At 58.4% G+C, this 17,972-nt stretch overlaps 1 protein-coding gene across 2 annotated transcripts; it reads right to left on the reverse strand.

The window, feature by feature from the left end:
- Positions 1 to 250: 250 nt before the first annotated feature.
- Positions 251 to 8,975, reverse strand: EFNA3 (ephrin A3). 2 transcript variants are annotated; one of them, XM_003817092.6, is made up of 5 exons: positions 8,743 to 8,975; positions 2,390 to 2,703; positions 1,852 to 1,917; positions 1,589 to 1,666; positions 251 to 1,375 (listed from the first exon to the last, which is right to left on the reverse strand). In XM_003817092.6, the coding sequence occupies exons 1-5, from the start codon at positions 8,868 to 8,870 to the stop codon at positions 1,245 to 1,247; spliced, it is 717 nt and encodes a 238-aa protein (XP_003817140.1). In that variant the 5' UTR covers positions 8,871 to 8,975; the 3' UTR covers positions 251 to 1,244. The 2 variants fall into 2 exon arrangements, with proteins under 2 accessions (XP_003817140.1, XP_003817141.1); XM_003817093.5 differs by lacking the exon at positions 1,589 to 1,666 and having other exon boundaries at positions 8,743 to 8,970.
- Positions 8,976 to 17,972: the final 8,997 nt, after the last annotated feature.

Below are 17,972 nucleotides of genomic sequence, written 5' to 3' on the forward strand. Positions count from 1 at the left end.
TGGTGGGATACCTGAGAATCAGAGAGGTTGAGTGATTTGCCCAAAGTCAACCAGGCCCTGCCTGGAGGCCCCTCTTGCTCTTTCCAAGCAGCGCTGCCTTTGTAATGAAGATGAGCCCCAGAACAAGATTTGAACACCTCGTTGTGACTCTTTGGCCCCAGAATTCCCTCTCCTACTCAGGCCCTGTGCCCTGTGAGGTTTAACCAGTGTAACAGAAGGGTGATGGCCCCTTGAAATCACACACACTCAGTTATTTTTATCTCCAGTTTATTTTTTTTAGACTAAGAGCAGAGTATGAAAGTCACAGCCAAAGCACTTGAAAAAGGCCCAGGAGGATGGGTGGGACCACATAGGGTGAGCAGGGCAAGGTCCTGGGAGATGGTTCCCGGCTCAGGGCTGGAATGGAGGGGGCATTGTTGTTTTACGGTCTCCAAAAGTGTCTGTGCGTTGCATAGGTCCTGTCTTCACAGAAGACAAAAGAGGGGCCAGGGGGTCCCCCAGGTGTGGGGGGCCTAGCCTGGTGGGGAAGGGGTCTGAAGCTGAAGGGGAAGTCAAGAAAGGTCAGGGGGTTAAAGAGGGAAGGGACTCTGTCTGTCTGTACATTATATATAGAGATATAGAGTCTGTACATGCCTGCCTGGCACCCCAATGCCCACCCCTTGCCATCCTTGTCCACTGCCCGCCCCCCCAGGGGTGTCTACTTGTAAACTTGGTTTCAATCCAAACCACAATCCTGGAAGTGGGAGTGGGGGAGGAGGACGTGCTTATTGCTGTAAACAGGGGAAGGAAGCAGCAGGCAGTGCTGCCCCTTGCCCATCTAGTCCCCTCCCCATGTTCTGCCCCTGGAGGAGAGCAATGGGGGTGCCTCCCACGCTTCGATTTGCTCTCTCTGGGGGCATATGTCTCTCTGGGGGGACAAAGGGAGAGGGCACCAGGAGTCAGGGAAAGGTACCAGGGGCCAGGGAGTCCTGAGCACTGCCCTTTTTGGCCCCCAAGTTTGGTACCAAACATTACCAGAGCCACAAGGCCGCCCGGGACCCATGGCTGTCCCCGTGCTTGGTCCACTACAGTGCCCTACCTGGGGGGAAGGGGTAGAGGGGGCGGACACAGATGTATGGTGCAGGCCCCACTTCTAGCCATGGGAGGAGGGGTCTAGGCCCACTAGGCTTCCCTTGGAGAGGCCAAAGGCTCCCTGCTCCTTCCAAGCCCCGCCCCATCTCTCCCCACCAGGGGAGGGGGCAGAGCTAGGAGGCCAAGAACGTCATGAGGAAGAAGGCGATGCCCACGGCCAGGGGCAGGTGTTCCCGTTTGGGGCTGGTCCCGCTGATGCTCTTCTCAAGCTTGGGCACCTGAGGGTTCTCTCCCTCAAAGTCTTCTGTGGACAGAGGAACAGACAGACTGGTGAGGGCTGGGTTGCGCGCCAGGGCAGGGGCACGCGGCAGCGGCAGCAGCAGTGGAGCCAGGGACGTGACCACCCACGGGGTAGGAAGTATCAGTGCCCCCGGGGAAGGCATGCGAGGTGAGCAGGCACCGGGGCGGGGGGCTGCGGTTCCAGCAGTGGCCACCAGAGGGCGCTGCGCAGACTCACCCAGCACGTTGATCTTCACATTGGGGCCCATGGTGAACTGGGGGAGAGTGGGGACCGGCTTCTCCCCGGAGTGCGATGCTGCGGGGTGGGGTGCGGGTGGGGAGAGAGGAGGGGAGAGTCAGGGCCAGGATTCCCTCCCCTTGCTACGGCTAGGGAGCAAGCCCCCCTCACCTGTGCCCTCCGCCCCCACCCCCAGGAAGCCAGGGGAGCCCCAAAGCAGGCAGCTGAGGATGGGGGCGCGGCTCGGAGCCTATTCTACTCACTGGAGGCGCAGCAGACGAACACCTTCATCCTCAGACACTTCCAGTGCAGGTTGTGAGTGGGCGTGGCTGGGGAGGAGACCGGGCCTGAGTCACTTTCGCCCAATGTGTGCCTGTGCCCTCCCTCGACGGCTCTATTTCTCACCCCCTCCAAACTGTCCCCGTCGGGCGGTCTTCTTCAGGAGCTCCCCTACCCTTTGGACACGGGTCACTGTAGCTCTGCCGTCGGCCCTAGACGCCCCTTTGGTCCCACCCCTCAAGAAACTGGGATCCCTGATGTTCCAACCCCGGAATGTCCCTCACAGAAACAGCGATTCTCCGCAGCCCAAACTTGGGACTGTCACCAAACTCCTCTCTTGGCCCCACGACCTCGTCTGAGCTGAACCCCTCAGGCGCCCCGTGCCCACGCCTCCTCCCTGGTCTCAGCCGCGAGACCCGGCGCCCGCCGCGCCGGCCCCGCCCCGGAGCCTAGGGGCTCCACCCCCCGGCTGTCACTCAGACTCTCGCGTTCAGACCCGCCCGCCCGGCCGCCGTCACTCACAGATGTAGTAGTACTCGTGGCCGGCGTGGAACTCGTAGCCCAGCGAGAAGGCGCTGTAGCGCTGGAACTTCTCCGAGAACTTGATGGGGCTGTGCGGGGCGTGCGGCCGGTTGCACTCCCAGCGCTTGAAGCCCTGGCTGGCGTTGCAGGTGCGGTAGCCGTTGCGGCTCACCATGTACAGCACGTACTGCTCTGCCCCGCCTCCGGGCCCCGGTCCCGCCCCGGGGCCCACCCCCGAGCTGTTGTAGTGCGGGCAGTAAATATCCAGATAGTCGTTCACGTTCACCTGCACGGTGTAGCCCTCTCGCCGCAGGCTGTGGGGAAGAGGAAGCGGCTCAGAGAGAAGAAACCCCAGAGCAAAGCCGCTTTCCATCTGACCGCTCCGCAGCCCCTCCCCAGGGTCCGCGTAGCCTCCCGACTTTTCCTCCGAGCTTCCTCGCGGCTCAGCTCTGTCTCTGCCCCCGGGGCCCTAGTGCCGCCGCTCCCCTAAGTCTCCTTCCGTGCCCTCCTTCTTGGTCTGTCCTTCTCCTGTTGGCCACCAGAGGGTAGCAAAGGCGCAGGGAAGCCCGGCCTGCCTCCAAAGAAAAGGAGGCGAGGGAGAGGGGCGGAGGGAAGAAGGGAACGTACGCTTTGGTTGCCACAGAAACGGCGCAGGCCCCAGCGACTCTCAGACCCAGGCCCGGATTTCCTCCGTCCATCCCCCATAATTCAGCAGCCGGGAGGAGGGATGGAAGCCAAGGGTGAACGTGGGAGGGATCCCCTCCGAGGGACGCACACACCCTCCATCGCTTCTCCCACCATGCTTCCCTGCGGCTGCCAGTCCACCCCGGAGGCCAGTCCAACAGGACCTGCCCTTACAGACGCATGTATGGCGGCTTCATGCATATACATGCATAAGTTCTATGGCACACGCACAAATATGTCCACCGCCCACTCATAGGCAGCAGACACACAGAAAAGCTGGGCTGTATGTGTGCTGGCCCGCATGCCAGTATTGGTTGACCCCACCAATCTGGGGGTCTCCCCCTGCCCTCCCCATACTACAATATCACTGGCTTCTGTACCTTGAGTCCCGTGACAGAGACCCCACCCTGAGGCCAAGGACAGTTAGGCTCCCAGGAACTTTAAACACATGAGGGCGCTAAGGGACTCAGTACCAAGACTCCACATGGCATCATGCCAACCAGCCCAAACTTCTGTCTCATTGTGCACCTCCTTCCTCAACATGGCACAACGGCCCCCCTTAATGATGCTGGGCAGAGCAGTGGGCACAGGGCCTAGACAAGATGGCTGCGCCTCTTATTTCCCTGATCCCTCTTTGGGACAGAGAAGCAGATGCTGGGTCCCTTGTAATCCCCACCTGCCTTGCTAGTCACCATCAAAGTGTTGGTCTTAACACCCTCGATGGCAGTAGTGAGCGGTGTGGGGATGGAGAAACCTCTGAATGGAGAAAGAAACTCGGAGAGGGGGCAGGAGTTTTCCCTAATTTCTTTAGCGTAAGAATGCACATATCTTGGCAGTGCAAGGAGAGTGGTGGACACAGAAAGGCATGGGGTCCTTGGCAAAATGTCAAACCACGGGGTCCCTAGTCCCTGGGAGCTCCCTGGGGGGAGAGACTGGTTCCCTATGTCACCAGGCACCACCCAGTTCCCCAAACAGTAATTAGATCCATTAAAGAAATGAGCGTGGAGGCTTCTGCACACGGTGGGGCCTTGGGGGTCCTTCCCCCCTGACCCCACTTCCTTGGCTTTGCTTGTGCTGTCCCCTCCACCAGCAACCCATTCCAAGCCTGACAGTGAGGCAGGCAGAGAGCTGATGTTTGGGTACCCCAGTAAGAATTGGCACAGCCTCCTTTGGTCATCAGGAATGCCACCAGCCCCACTCTGTTCCCATGGGATTAATGGGTCACTCAGGCCCCTCCCTTGCCCTGGCACTCAGGTGGGCAGGAGCCTCAGCCTGGGGCACTGGGAGCAGGAAAACGGGTTAGACCAGGCCTGGCTCCAAACTGCCATCCTAGGCTTGCCTGTCCGTCACCAAGCCACAGTCTGTTCCTCCCCTCAGGCCTTGGGGAGGGGGCCTCCAGTGGTGAGGGTGCCAGGTCTGGAGGAGCTGCACAGCCACACTGGGATCTCTGTCTTTGAGCCTCACCCATGTTTCCAGTCCCACTCTGAAGCAGCCCCTCCCTGCTGTACCGCCCAGTTCCCCCTACAACACACCCCATTCCAGCAGGGAGGAAGCCAACACCCAAGGTATTCCTACAGGTAATTCCATTTCCTCAACAGGGCAGGACTAGCCTTATAAAAAAGGTTGCAGGGCGACCACAGGTGAAGGGAAGCCATCTGTTATGTACTCCTGCGCTGGGTGGCAGGAACAGCCCCTGAAATGCCCCCCCAAGGCTGGGCATGTGAGAGAAAGACCTGCCGGTGGGGTGGCTGGGCCCAGTTGGTACACAGAGGGCACGGGGACAAACGGGGTGAGAGCCAGGAATTCCCAGCCACAACTCTTTGGAGACCCAACGTGTCTGCTTGGCTTGGGCACTTTAATTGAATCTGTCATCCTCCCTCCTTCTCCCTAGCAGTGCGGAGAGAGAGGTGCCGCTGGGCCCACGCGAAGCTCCGCAGCTAACCCCGCCTCTAGGGCCGCACCTCCTGCGGAAGGGTGGGGGTGGGCTGGGACCTGGGGACCGGGTTGTACCCTGTCCCTTCGTACTGTTCTCTCTTCTTGCTCCACTTCATCTCCTATAGCCTCTCGCCTCTCTTGCTGAAAGGCGAATGCCGACACACCCCATTTGGAGGGGGTGTCCCCTCACCCCGTTATTTCGGTCTCTCCCGCTCTCACAGCCTCTGAGGCGCATCCCGACACCTCTCTCTCGCTTTCAGTGCCCTGCCGGCCCGCGCCTGGCTCCACTTAACCCGGAGTGTCCGCGGAGGGGGCAGGCGGGCGGAGCGGGGAAGGAGCAAACTTCTCCCCAGCCCGGGGCAATTAGGGCAGGTAAACAGGGTGTCCAACAAGACCAGGGAGTAGGGAAAGGATCGCAGGGGGCCCTGAACTTGTCAAATCCTCGCCATCCTCCACCCCCAGCCCCGGTCTTAGACGCCGGGCTGCAGAGTTAAAGGGGTGGAGGACGAATGTAGACCCGGGTTCGTCTTCCCTCTAGCGCGCGCCCCCGAGGCTGCGCGCCGCCCGCTCCAGCAGGCGAGGCCGGACCACGTGTGCGCGGCGTGGGCTCCGCGCGCCCGGGCTTTGAGGGTGGTGGCGGTGGTGGCGGGAACGCTGGGGGGCGGCGGTTGCACGCTGACACCTCTGCGCCCCTCAGGCGCCCTGGGCCTCGGCGCCCCGCCCGTCCCAGTCTGGACAGCCCAGGTCTGGGCGCAAGGCTTCCCTGGGCCGCGTCGGGTGGGGAAGAATCAGCGCGCCCGACACCTCCGCCCCTCCTCCCTGCGACAGCGGCGGCGGCGGCGGCGGCGGCGAAGGTTTATTGATCTGCAGCGGCGGAGAGGAGCGAGAGACCCGCCGAAAGCGAGACACAGAGACGGAGTGAGGGGGAGACACACACCGACAAGGGGAGGGTAGCAGAGGCCGGATTCACTGAAAGGGGAAAGGAAGGGAGACACGGTGCGAGTGAGACGCCAGAAACCGAGAGAGGCAGGGAAGAGAACGAGAACCGAGAGTCTTGGAGAACAGGAGAGACAGGCAGGCCAGAGAGGCCCACAGACGGCGGAGACGGAGACAGAGACGCAAAGGAGAGAAGCAGGGACAGGGAAGGGTGCAAGGCTGAGACTCAGAGACTGGGAGAAAACACAGAGAAAGACCATCAGGGACGTAGTAGAGCCTCAATAAATATTTGTTGAATGAATGCATGAATGAAAGAGAGATCAGCAACAGAAGCATTTCAGAGATAGGTCGAGAGACAGCTATATAGAAAGATGTTCCCGAAGCTCCTTGAGACAGGAGCAAATACCAACATCCTTGCTCAGTTCTGCAAAGAAATGAAACACAGGCCAGGGGGCATATATTTGGCCATCGGCCGTCCCAACCCCCCTCACCAAGTTAGATTCCCGGCTTAGGGGACTCTTCGACCTCATACTCTAATGCATCGCTCCAATACAGTCCCCCCATCCCTAGTTTCTGGGCCAGATTGGGAACAGGTCTCTCCTATTCCACGGGACTAAATGGAAGTACTGAGTGGGGGGCAGAGGGCTAGGTCGCGGCCGGTGTGCAAGGCACAGTCCCCAGGTCTGTCAAAGGAGGCCGACGCACGTGTCCCACCAGCACCCTCCCACGTGACCCCCCAGGAGGCGGGGTCGCAAGACCCTCCCCACGTGACCCCAAGGGGCAGAGACCCTCCGCACGTGACGGGAGGTGGGAGCCAGGAGCCCAGCTCACGTGACTAGGGGGAGGGGGCGCGGGAGCCTGTGGCTCGGTCGGCCCCGCCCCCAGCTCCCCGGCCCTCTCCATTCTCGGCTCCGGAGCACGTCGCTCTCACGATTTATGGGGCCGCGGCTGCCGCAGTGAGGGAGCCGGGGAGCCCGGGCGCAGCGGCAACAAAGGCCCGGGAAGCGAGGCGGGGGCGGCGGCAGCCTCCTGGCCCGGTGTGCGCCCCCTCCTACCTCTGCCGGCCCAGGCCCGCACGGAGTAGAGAGGACAGAAAGGAGGCTCCCGGAACCCGGGCTCCCCCACCCGCTCCCTGAGCTTTCACCTGCGCCCAGGTGTATGCGGGGGAGGGGAACCTGATCAACACCTCCCCCCACCAAACCCATTCCCGCATCCTCCCCGGCTCTGGCTTCCCCTAAGAACGCTGAGGTGCTCCAAGGGTGGCGGGGAACCCGGGGCCCCTCACCTGCGAGCTCTCCGTTCCCCGCCAGACTCTAGCGGGGTGGGGGGCGGACGTGTGAGTCTGGGGGAGGGGGCTGAGCTAGATAGAGCTGGAAAGTCAGCCCCCAGCGCCCCCCGGAGTTCTTGGAGTCCCGCTCCGGGGGGGAGGGGCCACGTCCCCACCCCCGAGGTTTCCATGGGAAGCGAGAGCGGGGCGTCGTTGGCTCATCCCCACCCCCAGTCTGACACTCCGGGCGCGAGGAGGGAGAGAGGGGGAGGCGCGGAGCCCCAAACAACAAAGAGCGGAGCGGCGAGCGGCAGCCCCTCCTCCGAGAGGTTGGGGGTCGCGGCCGCCCGGCCCTCCCGGTCCCCTCCCCTGGGGTCTGGCCATTTGCTCCCTGGTCGGTCGGTCCCTGGGGTGGGCAGCCAGAGGCAGTGCTGCCGCCACCGCCCGGGCAGGTGTGACAGTGACCCCCGCGTCCCCAGGGATCTCCCCCTACTAACACACAGACACACACTGAGGTGGCCAGGGTGATACACACGGCGGCTTGGCGGGGAGGAGAAGACAAGGGCAGCAAGGACTGAGCAGAATGAGGACCCGGCCCCGCAGCCAGCACTCGGCCACCGCGCCACACACCCCGGGAAACCACACGGCCGCCCTGACACCCGCCCAGACCGCGGCGGCGCCAACAGCCACCCCAGCCCAGACGCAGCCGGCCGCGCGGACAGCGACCGCAGCCCCTTCCCCGACCCGCAGCGCGCTCCCACCCCCAGACGATCGCCGACGCAGACACACAAATCACACACTCAGACACACACGCACACTGACAGCCGCGCACGCCCGCTCACACTTGGAGCCATTCGCCGTCCCCAGCCCGGGCGTGTGTGTGCGTGTGTGACACACCGACATCTCTCTGCCGCCTTCCGTCTCGCCGGTACCCCACGTTCCCATCCTAACCAAGCAGCATTCCCAGGGCCCCCCAACTCAGCGACCCAGCCCTAGCTCACCCTAGCCGGGCTTATCCACACAACCAAGACAACCCATTCGCCTTCCTTCTAGGGAGGTGCTCGGTCGGACTCCCTGCCTCAGCTCCGGACCCCACTTTTAAAAGCAGGAGTCCTAGACAGAACCCCTGGAAGCCTTCATGGCCAAAAACAGGTCATCCCTGGGCCCCAAAATGCAGCGGCCTATCCCCAGCACACCGCTACCCCCAAACCCCAGCCCAACTGGTGGGACTATGGGACAGGGGCATGCTATTCCAGCGGCGGGTGCGGAGAGAAGCCAAGATGGGGTGGGGGGCCCCTCCAGCAGCCTCCTCCGCACGGCCCGAGCGCTCCTTACTATAGCCCAACAGCCTCTTCAGACACCCCCGAGTTTCCTAGACGCCCACAGAGTGCGTCCCCCTCTCCGTCCCCTCCCAGCCCCCAGCTCTGGTCTCCCAGGACTCCCACCCCGGGATCCCCCAGGACTTCTCGGGCCCACCGGCTCCCCCTCTCACTGAGACGGGACGCGCGGACTCCCAGGGTCCCCGACTCACTGCTGGTTGGAGCTGTTCCAGTACACCGCATGCCGGTTTCCCAGCGCCCCTCCGGGCCCTTGGGCCAGCAGCGGCAGCAGCGGCACGGGCACGAGCAGCAGCAGCAGCAGCAGCGGAGCCGCCGCCATCCCCGGAGCCGCCGCCGCCGCCGCCCCCCGACTGAGCCCCGCGCTCCCGGCTTCTCCGCTTCCCAGCTCCCTGCTGCCGCCGCCGCCGGCCCCCAGCCTTAGGCCACGCCCCCAGCCCTTCCCTCCGCCCTCCTGGGCGCGCCCCCGAAGCCCCGCCCCTGGCGCGCCCCCGACATGCCCCGTCCCGCTCCGGTCGGGAGCGCGCGACGCGTGGGAGGTGGGGACCGTACTGCCCCCTCGGGAAAGACCAGCGCGTGCCTCGTCTCTCCTTCTTGAGTTCAGTTTGCTACAACTGGTCCTGGGTCTTTTGCTCCCCAGGCTGAATTTCCCAGAAGGATTTGAGAACCCAAGATAAGGATCTCGATCTCAGGGAAGCCCAATCATCTCTGGGAATGAGGGGAAGGAGAAGACTTGAGAAGAAGTTGGGGCTCCAGGACCTCTTAGTAAGTAGGGCTGGACCCCTTCCCTTCTGAAAACTGTGGCCCTCTGCTGCGTCCATGCCCCCTTTTCCCGTGTGCATGAGGACTCAGGTGGGCACAGAAGGGTGGTGGAGAAGTCCTCAGCTGGCACCAAGGCTTTGACAGCTGGTGACCTGAAGCCCCCAGCTGAGCATGAGGCTTGTTTATCTTGGAGGCAGAGTAAAAGAGCTCAGCCCCTGAGAATGTCAATACTGGGAGCTGTAAGAGTCTTCAGTGGTCCAGAACCCAAGGCGCAGGAGGGGGTCAAGGAGAGAGTCAGCTGGGGCAAAGCAGGGTTCCCTGGACACCTACAAAGGATTCCTCACTGGCACTTAGGCAGGGCCCCTCCCGGGGCAGCCAGGGGTGTCCCCAGGGATTCTCACTCCTACTCTCAGAGACGCTGATCCTGAGTCAGAGGGCAGAGCACCTTGTGTTCCAGCTCTCACCACAGTCATTGTCCTCACAGTGACACCCAAGCACACACATCACACACACACATTCAGGAAAAAAGGCACAGTCACCCAAAGGCAGAGAACATAGAGACACAGGCGCCTGACACAGACATATGGACACACAGGTACACCTTCCAGACACACATAGGAAAGGGTACTATCAGACTGCTAGAGATCAGGCAGATACACCCAAGCACACACCTATATCCATCCACACACAACACACACACAAACCCACATGCATCCTGACACACACAGTTCCTTGCTCTCCTCTTCTCTCTTTCTAGGAAGTAGAAGTTCAGGAAAAGGGTTCAGAAACCAGAGCTAGGGCTATCTGTCCCTTATCTCTTCTCTTTTGGAGAAGCCCAGACCAGGCGGAACCAGGCCTGACTGGGTTCTCAGAACGCAAGCCAACCACCTGTGTCCAGGGAGACAGGCATGCTGCTACTTTGCTTCTGTCCTTCAGGAGAGGGAACATGCAGGCACCTCCCTATCTGCTTATCTGTGGCAGGACAGAGTCTTGACCACAAGTCAGCCTCAGGTGCTAGGCTGGGGGCAGGGGCGGTGCTATCCAGAATAGGTTCAGTGTTTGACTGCTGCCAGGTGAGAGTAGGCTCTGTTTTCTCTGGGCTCCTCTCCACCCCAGGAGATCTCTTCTTCCTTCTCAGGAGCCAGCAAATAAATTAGGCCCCTTGGGATGGGAGTGGGGGACTCTGCAAACAGCTCTCCCTCCCCGCAGGCTCCTCATCCCCAGAGAGATTTGTTTCACCCAAATGATGCTAACCTGCTTACTCCAGGTGCCACAAATCCCAGCCCCCTCCACTCAAATCATATTCCCTGCTCCACAAGGGCAGCTTCTCTCTGTAGGGGCCCACAGTTGGCAGAGACGCTGCCCATATTGATAGTGAACAGGAACTTGCTGGTTTGGTCTAGGACTTTAAATTCCATTTTAGAAAAGATATATCCCTGTTTATCGAATCTAGGTTCTGCTTAAGAATTTGCGCCTTTTTCTATAGGGCCTGGGTACTCTTTAGAATCTGGCACCCCCACACCCACCCTCCAATAATAACTGAGCCCTTCTCTTAGAATCCGGAGCCCTCTCTACAGGATTTAAGCAGCTCTCTCTATGGAGTCGAAGCCTCTGGTTTTGAAGTTGAGATACTCTTTATAGGGCCTAGCTAGGCCTGTGTCCGTGGGATCTAGTGCTTTGTCTACCTGGGCCTCTATCCGTAGGGCTTCTAGTTGATTTGGGCCTTTGTGTGAATTAGAAAAAGGACCCTTCTTTGCAGGCTCAGTCCCTAGGGTGCATCTCTTGGCAAGTGGTGCCTTTGTGCAAAAACAAAGGTGCTGCCTCCTTCAGTGAGAGGTGGCTCTAGTGGCTCCCTGTCTTAGTGAGGGAGCTTGGGCCGATGTCCCCTTCCCCTTGGGTGGCTCCTTTGTGCCATGCACAAACTATATGACCATATATGGCAATTCTGTCTACAGGATATGTGCTTCTAGCTATAATGCCTATGTCTGTCTATAGGCCTCTATTCATAAGGTCTGGGCTTCTCTAGGGACTGAATCCCTGTGTATAAGATCTGAGCCACTGTCCACATGCCCAGGGCCTAATCTAAAGGCCTGGGCTTCTCTCTGTGGCATGTGAGTCATGGAAGGACCCAGGCCTTATTGATGGGGTCTAGACGTTTGGGTATAAATGTAACTCAAATTGTTTCTGACTGTGATCCACCACAGTAGGATTATATTTTGCACTGCAGTTCAATCACACACACACACACACACACACACACACTCATACACACACACATTTAACTGAAATAATAAGTTTCATGAAACAATACTTACTCTTACTACAGAGGATGCACGATGATATTTTCCTCTGTTCTAGTTTTAAAATTAAAAACAATAAAATAAAAAGCTGGTTGAAGCCCATAAAATTGACTTCTTGACTTTACCATCCCCACTATAGATCACAACCTATAGTGTAAAAAACTGGTGTCTAAGGCCTGGGCCCTGAACGACCTCTCTGTTGGATGAGGGCCTCTGTGGAGGTTGGAGCTCCCTCCATGGGGCTGGTCCTGTTTTCAGGGCTTCAGGCCTCCTCCTCCTTACCTGCAGGCTCTGACCCTTGGGCTTGCTAGCACACTGCTGGCTGCCAAGATCTCTCCCGGGACACTGAGCTCAGCTCCTGGGAGGACTCTGACATGGTGCCTCACTCTCCTCCATCCCTCAGGAGCCAAGGAAGCAGGGAGCTGAGCAGGTGTGAGACAGAGGGAGCTCTCAGGCTGTGTGGCCGAAGGCAGCTTCTGGGACAGTAGGTGGCAACCACAGAGCTGAGCTGTGTTCAATAAATCATGGAGGCTAGGGCCTGGGGAAGGGGGAGGTCAGGAGGGAAGCGGGGCCATGGATAAATAATTCATTAAACAAATAAACAAGGAGCCTGTGAGAGGGAAGATCAGGCACACGTGTGAGCAAGAGAAGCAGCTGCCAGCTCCAGGCATGAAATATTCACAGGTTCTGCACCTTGCACAGGGCCCGTGTGTGTGGCCCCAGCCCAGGCAGGCTGTTGGTGCCGTCCTAACCAGGAAACCTGGGTCCCAGCAAGTGTGTGTGTGTCGGCATGGCTCTGAGGATGCTCTAACGTCCGTGAGTTGACATGGAACTACATACAAGCCTGACAGCAGGGAACATAAGCACTGGTATGTGGTCCAGTTCACAGGAAATTAGGATGCAGGGCTTGGTGGGTGGCATTGGGGTGTAATCACCTCTGATTCTGGTCATGTCCTGATCCCTCTAATGAGTCCAGCAAGCCAAGAAGCCTGGAGCTCTGGGGTGTTACACTAGAGGTGTGTGTGAGTCCTCTGAATGTATTTCAAGAAAAGCTGAGAGGCAGCAGTATTGGCTTAGCAGCGAACAGCCTGGGCTTGGATTCGAATTCCAGTTCTGCCACTCGCTAACTATGCTAGTCACTCAACTTCTCTGAGACTGCTTCCTCATCTGTAAAATGGGGATAATAATGCCCCACCTCAGGGAGCTGGTCGTTAAGAGGATTAAGATCCATAATACCTGGGAAGCACTTAACACAGTGTTTAGGATCCCAGAGGCATTGGATTAATGGAGGGTTTCTTATAATTAAGAGGTTATCTACTGAGGTCTGCCCACCTAGACCAGCCCAGACTCTTTTCCATTTGTTCTCCCTCATTTCCAAGCTTTCCTAACAGCTAACATAGGGAGAGATGTGACCTAGGGCTTAGAAAGTATGCAAGGGGTAGGAAAAGATTAGATGGAATGAGAAGAGGAGGTTACAGTCAAAAAAGGAAGTCTCCATTCTTGACAGTGTGGAAGAAGGGGTCCTTCACCTTCTCCTCAGACCCCAGAGACTCTCCTTAAGCCTTAAAAGTCTTCCTAAATCCAGACTTTCACCAAAGTTTAGCTCTCTAGAAAGTGACTGCAATGGCCAGGTGGCTCACACCTGTAATCCCAGCACTTTGGGAGGCTGAGGCAGGCGGATCACGAGGTCAGGAGATCGAGACCATCCTGGCTAACATGGTGAAACCTCGTCTCTACTAAAAATACAAAAAATTAGCCAGGCATGGTGGCGGGTGCCTGTAGTCCCAGCTACTCTGGAGGCTGAGGCAGGAGAATGGCGTGAACCCGGGAGGCGAAGCTTGCAGTGAGCCGAGATCGTGCCACTGCACTCCAGCCTGAGCAACAGAGCGAGACTCTGTCTCAATAAATAAATAAATAAATAAATAAATAAATAAATAAATAAATAAAAGAAAGTGGCTGCAATGCCCATGCAGTGGCTCACACTTGTAATCAATCCTAGCACTTTGGGAGGCTGAGGCAGGAGGATGACTTGAGTCCAAAAGTTTGAGGCTGCCATGAGCAATGATCACACCATTGCCCTTCAGCCTGAGCAACAGAGTGAAACCCTGTCTCTTAAAAAAGAAAGAAAGGAAGGAAGTGGCTGCAAGGAGGCAGAGAGATTGGAGCAGAGGTCTCTGAGTAGCATCATAACCACCACCCCCAACAAGTCTTCCCTGCCAGAGTTCTGGCCCCCACCCTCTGCCTAGTGGTTGAAGGCTTCCTTGACAAAAATGGTTGTGTCTGGGCAAAAACCAGAAGAGTGGCACCCCAGAGTGGGTGGGGAGAATCCAGGATGGAGAGAGCCTCAGAGGGCCAGGGTGGAGTATCTGGCGGCTGCCCAGTAGGTCCCAGCATTCCCCAGCCCTCTGTGTCCCCTGGAAAGGATCCGCTCCCTGTGGGAGAGCCAGCAAACAGGTCTGAGCTGGCCTGCTCCTCCACAGACAGAAGAAGAACAGGTTGGGGGAGGGGGCCTGAGATCTTGGTGGGGAGTGGTAGCGGTAACCCCCATGTCTCCTCTGAGGAGTTAGGGACAGAGGGGACTAGAGCCTGGGCACACCCTACAAAGCCAGGGGCCCAACCCTTCACCTTCTTTGGTCAGCCTGCTGCCACTTGGGGAGCCAGGGGTCTGGGCCCCCAGGTGTGAAGATGGTGCCTGCCCACCCTTTCCCAAGGAGCCAACATCAGTCTCCACTTCCCCTCCCCTGGGCTGGGCAGGTTCAGGCCAATCTGCTAAAGAGCTTCACAGCAAACATTGATCTGTAATAAAACCACAATGTGTTTCAGGAGAAGGGATTCCAGACACAACACACATACACACTCACACACATACATACGGATGCAAAACATGCCGCTCTGGGAGGGCAGACACCAGCAGTCCTGAAAACACATCCAAACATAGACCCACACTGTGTCAAACCCACAGACATTATTAGTTCTACACATCCCCTCTCTGCCATATACTTTGTCCTTCAAAATCAAAGCCTTCTCTGACGACCCGTTTTCCCTGTGTTCCCATAACACTTCGTATATAGCTCTATATTAGCATTTTCACTTTACATTATAATTACTCATTGGCCAGTCTGTCTCCTTGGGTAATCTGAAGATCCCTTAAGGGAAGCGATCTTGTCTTATGCAAGTGTGTATCCCCAGCATCTAGTATGCAGCCTAGTATTTACTTAGTAGGAGTAGGTGAGGTGCTTAATAATTGTTGAATCAAGGAACAAAAGAATAAATGCCTTCTGACAGTGGGACTCCCATTTCTAGAATCCTTCAGAAGCCCACAGTAGAAAACCGTGCATGCTACTCAGGCTTCTGACCCTGCCTTCTTTTCTCTTGGTCCCCTCACCACCACTCAGCTCTCCAGAAGCCCTCCTTTCCTTCCCTTCCCTCAGTGTGAGACCACGAATTTGAGTTCAACCTGAGGGTTGGCAGGCAAGGTAAGGGTTAATGACACCTCATTAGTGTTTAATTGGAGGAAGGAAGCTGCCTTGGCACCAGACAGGTGGGCAGGCCTGCCCCTTGCTGGAACCAGGCATCCCTAGTTCCAGCACCCCGCCAGGCATGTGGGTGATTTGGCCCTGGAGACCCTCCACCCAGCCGGGGCCAAGCAGTATAGACTAGTACTCCCCATCTGTCACCAAACATCCAGAGGGAGAACAAACTCCTTATCCTTTCTTCTGTTGCTGGCTTTGCCCCATCCGTCCCCAACAGACACTGGAGAATGGGAGGAGAGGTGGGGTATGAAGGTGGAGAACTGAGGGACAGATTACAGAGCCACTCAGGGATAGATTCCAGAAACAGACAGGCGACAGGGCTGGGGATGTGGAGATGTCTGCCCAATTTGACCTTAAATGAAGAGAATGCAAATGAGATGCAGACGATATGCAGATGAACACGGGATCTCAGTACTGACATTCCTGGTGGCAGCAGCTCTGCACCCCAATGCTGTTGCCAATAACCAACCTACTCCTAATCTTTCTGCGTTAAGTGGTGCTGACCATTACTTTGAGAACGAAAAAGGATCTCAAGAGAGATAAGAGCTTGCTTGGGCTAGGGCTGCAGGACCTGGGAAGCTGAGCTCCACCCCAGCTTCCTCACCCCATCCCAAGCACCCACCCAAGCTGCCACAGCAGCTCAGGCAAACATTACTCTCCAGGTTGCACTCGGACGCACCGTCGGTTGCTATGGGGACCCCTTCCTCACTTCCAGACCTGAACCAATGGGCATCACCGCTGATGACCTCATGCCCCAGGCCCCGGGATTCTATTGGCTATTTGGAAGCCAGAGCGCACCCTTTTCAATGGCGTCACCGCTGGGGATCCCCCGACGACCCTAGCTAGCGTCTGGCCTACTGAAAGAAAGGCGCGCTGGAAGCTCACAATGTGCTGAGTGAATGAAAAAGGAAAGAAGGAACTAATAAAAGGGAAGAAGAAAAAGGGGGGAGGTGACAGAAAAAGAACAAAACTTCAGGGTTGAATCTGGAGAAGAAAAGGGAGATTTGAAACCCCAGAAAGTGTGGAGCAGGATTGCCCGTCGCAGAGACTCTCAGGCTCTCAAACAGGGAGACAGGGCGAGGTAAAGATGAGTGGAGTTTTCGCATCTATTCGGGAGAGACTAGGGCAGGCCCAGCAAATTGAGGGCCCCACCCTAAGCCGCCTAGCGCTACTGAGTATAGGGGAGATCGGTGACGCCCCAAAACTTGCAGGCCTGCCCAGCCTCCTGGAACTGCGCCCTGGAACACGCCTCGACTTCTCGTGGGTAAGGCCCGGTGCCTGGAAGACCTCCCAGCGCCTGCAGCCCGTCTAGGCCCCATGAGTGGACTCAGCCCTGGCTTTCCATGGGGACGCGCCCCGGGACTGAATCAGCCGCCCGCGCATGCTATGAGGAAAGTGTGTATAGGGAAGGCCGGCTGGGCCTGAGCGCCTGTGGCTGGGCGGGCCTAAGTTTAAGACTCCCCCCGCCCCCCACCAACCTCCCCAGCCCGGCTCCCGTGGTCGCTGAGGCATCCGCCCTTGCACCTGCAAGGGGCTGGGCGGCCGGCAGGGGCGTGTGTCCGTGTCAAGTGGGAGCGCCCGACAGTTAGGGCGTGCGTCTGAGTGCGGAGAAAGCTGACTGGGCCCCGCGTCTCTTTCGCACATGCGTTCTTATCAGCGGCGCATCCGCGCGCCAGCCCCAGCCGCGGGAGCGAGCGCGCCCGCCTGGTTCTGCGAAAAGGAGGGTGGCCTGGGGCCGCTGGGAGCCGGGTGAGACCCCCACAGTTCTCAATCCAGGGAAAGGGCTGCTAACTAGTCGCTCCCAGTCTACTCCGCCTATGGCTTCACTTGGGAGGGGCGGAGGTAGCAGTAAGCCAGTTTCCATGGCAACGTGTAGACACCCTCCTGGATGACGGTAAAGATGGAACTTGAACACTTGAACCCAGGACCTGAAGACCTAGCCCATAGCTTCTCCTTCAGCCGACTACACCCTCCCCTTCGCGCCCCAGACCCTTGCCCCCGCTAAAGATCAAGGTTTGGGGTGAAGGCCCTGATACACGCACCTACCTACAAGAGGCATTTTCTGAAAGGTGGCCTCGAATGGGGGAAGGGACAGACTGGAGTCCGCTCTGCCCGCGGTGCTGCCCTCCACCCAAGGCCTCAGCCAGAGCAATGGAATTAACATGAACGATGGCAGCCGAAATGGGTGCATGGTGGTGGGGGAGAGGGCCCCCGCCCCCTCCGAGAGAGACCGGGATCTGACCTAGGTGTGCAAAGGGGTGGGGGAGGGGTTCGAAAACCCTAGCACCTCTGTGTCGGTCTCTGGACCCCTAGCGCCCTCCCCCCACCCCGCCGTCTCCCCCACACCCCGTAACCATGTTCACACGCTGCCTCTCGCTGCCGCAGCCGGGCCGAGCTAATCAGCACAACATCCACCTATCGATCGCTGGCTCGGTGCCAGGCGGGCCGGCACCGTGCCCGTGGAGGCTGCGGGGCACCAGGGCGGGTAAAGTACAGCTGCAGGGGAAGGGGCGCCCCTTACCCAGGCACCACCTAGGATACCATTCAGAAAGAGGGCCCCACTTGGCCTTGTGGGGATCATAGCCTCGCCTACCAGAGGTGGAAGAGACAGTGTGGGCTGAGCAGAGGGAGCCCTCCCTCCTCAGCCCCACCTCCTCCTCCTCCTTATAAAAGCTAAGAACAAAGAGGCCGCTGGGGACGGAGGCTTTGATCTGACCCCACCTTCCCAGTTCTAGGCCAGGCACCGCCCAGAGTGCCCTTGGGGAGGGGGAGGGATGACCAGCTCTCAGGGACCCAGGCATTCTGAAACCCAGATGCTATTAATACTAC

The sequence above is a fragment of the Pan paniscus genome, chromosome 1 (assembly GCF_029289425.2).
Source record: "Pan paniscus chromosome 1, NHGRI_mPanPan1-v2.0_pri, whole genome shotgun sequence".
NCBI lineage: Eukaryota > Metazoa > Chordata > Mammalia > Primates > Hominidae > Pan > Pan paniscus.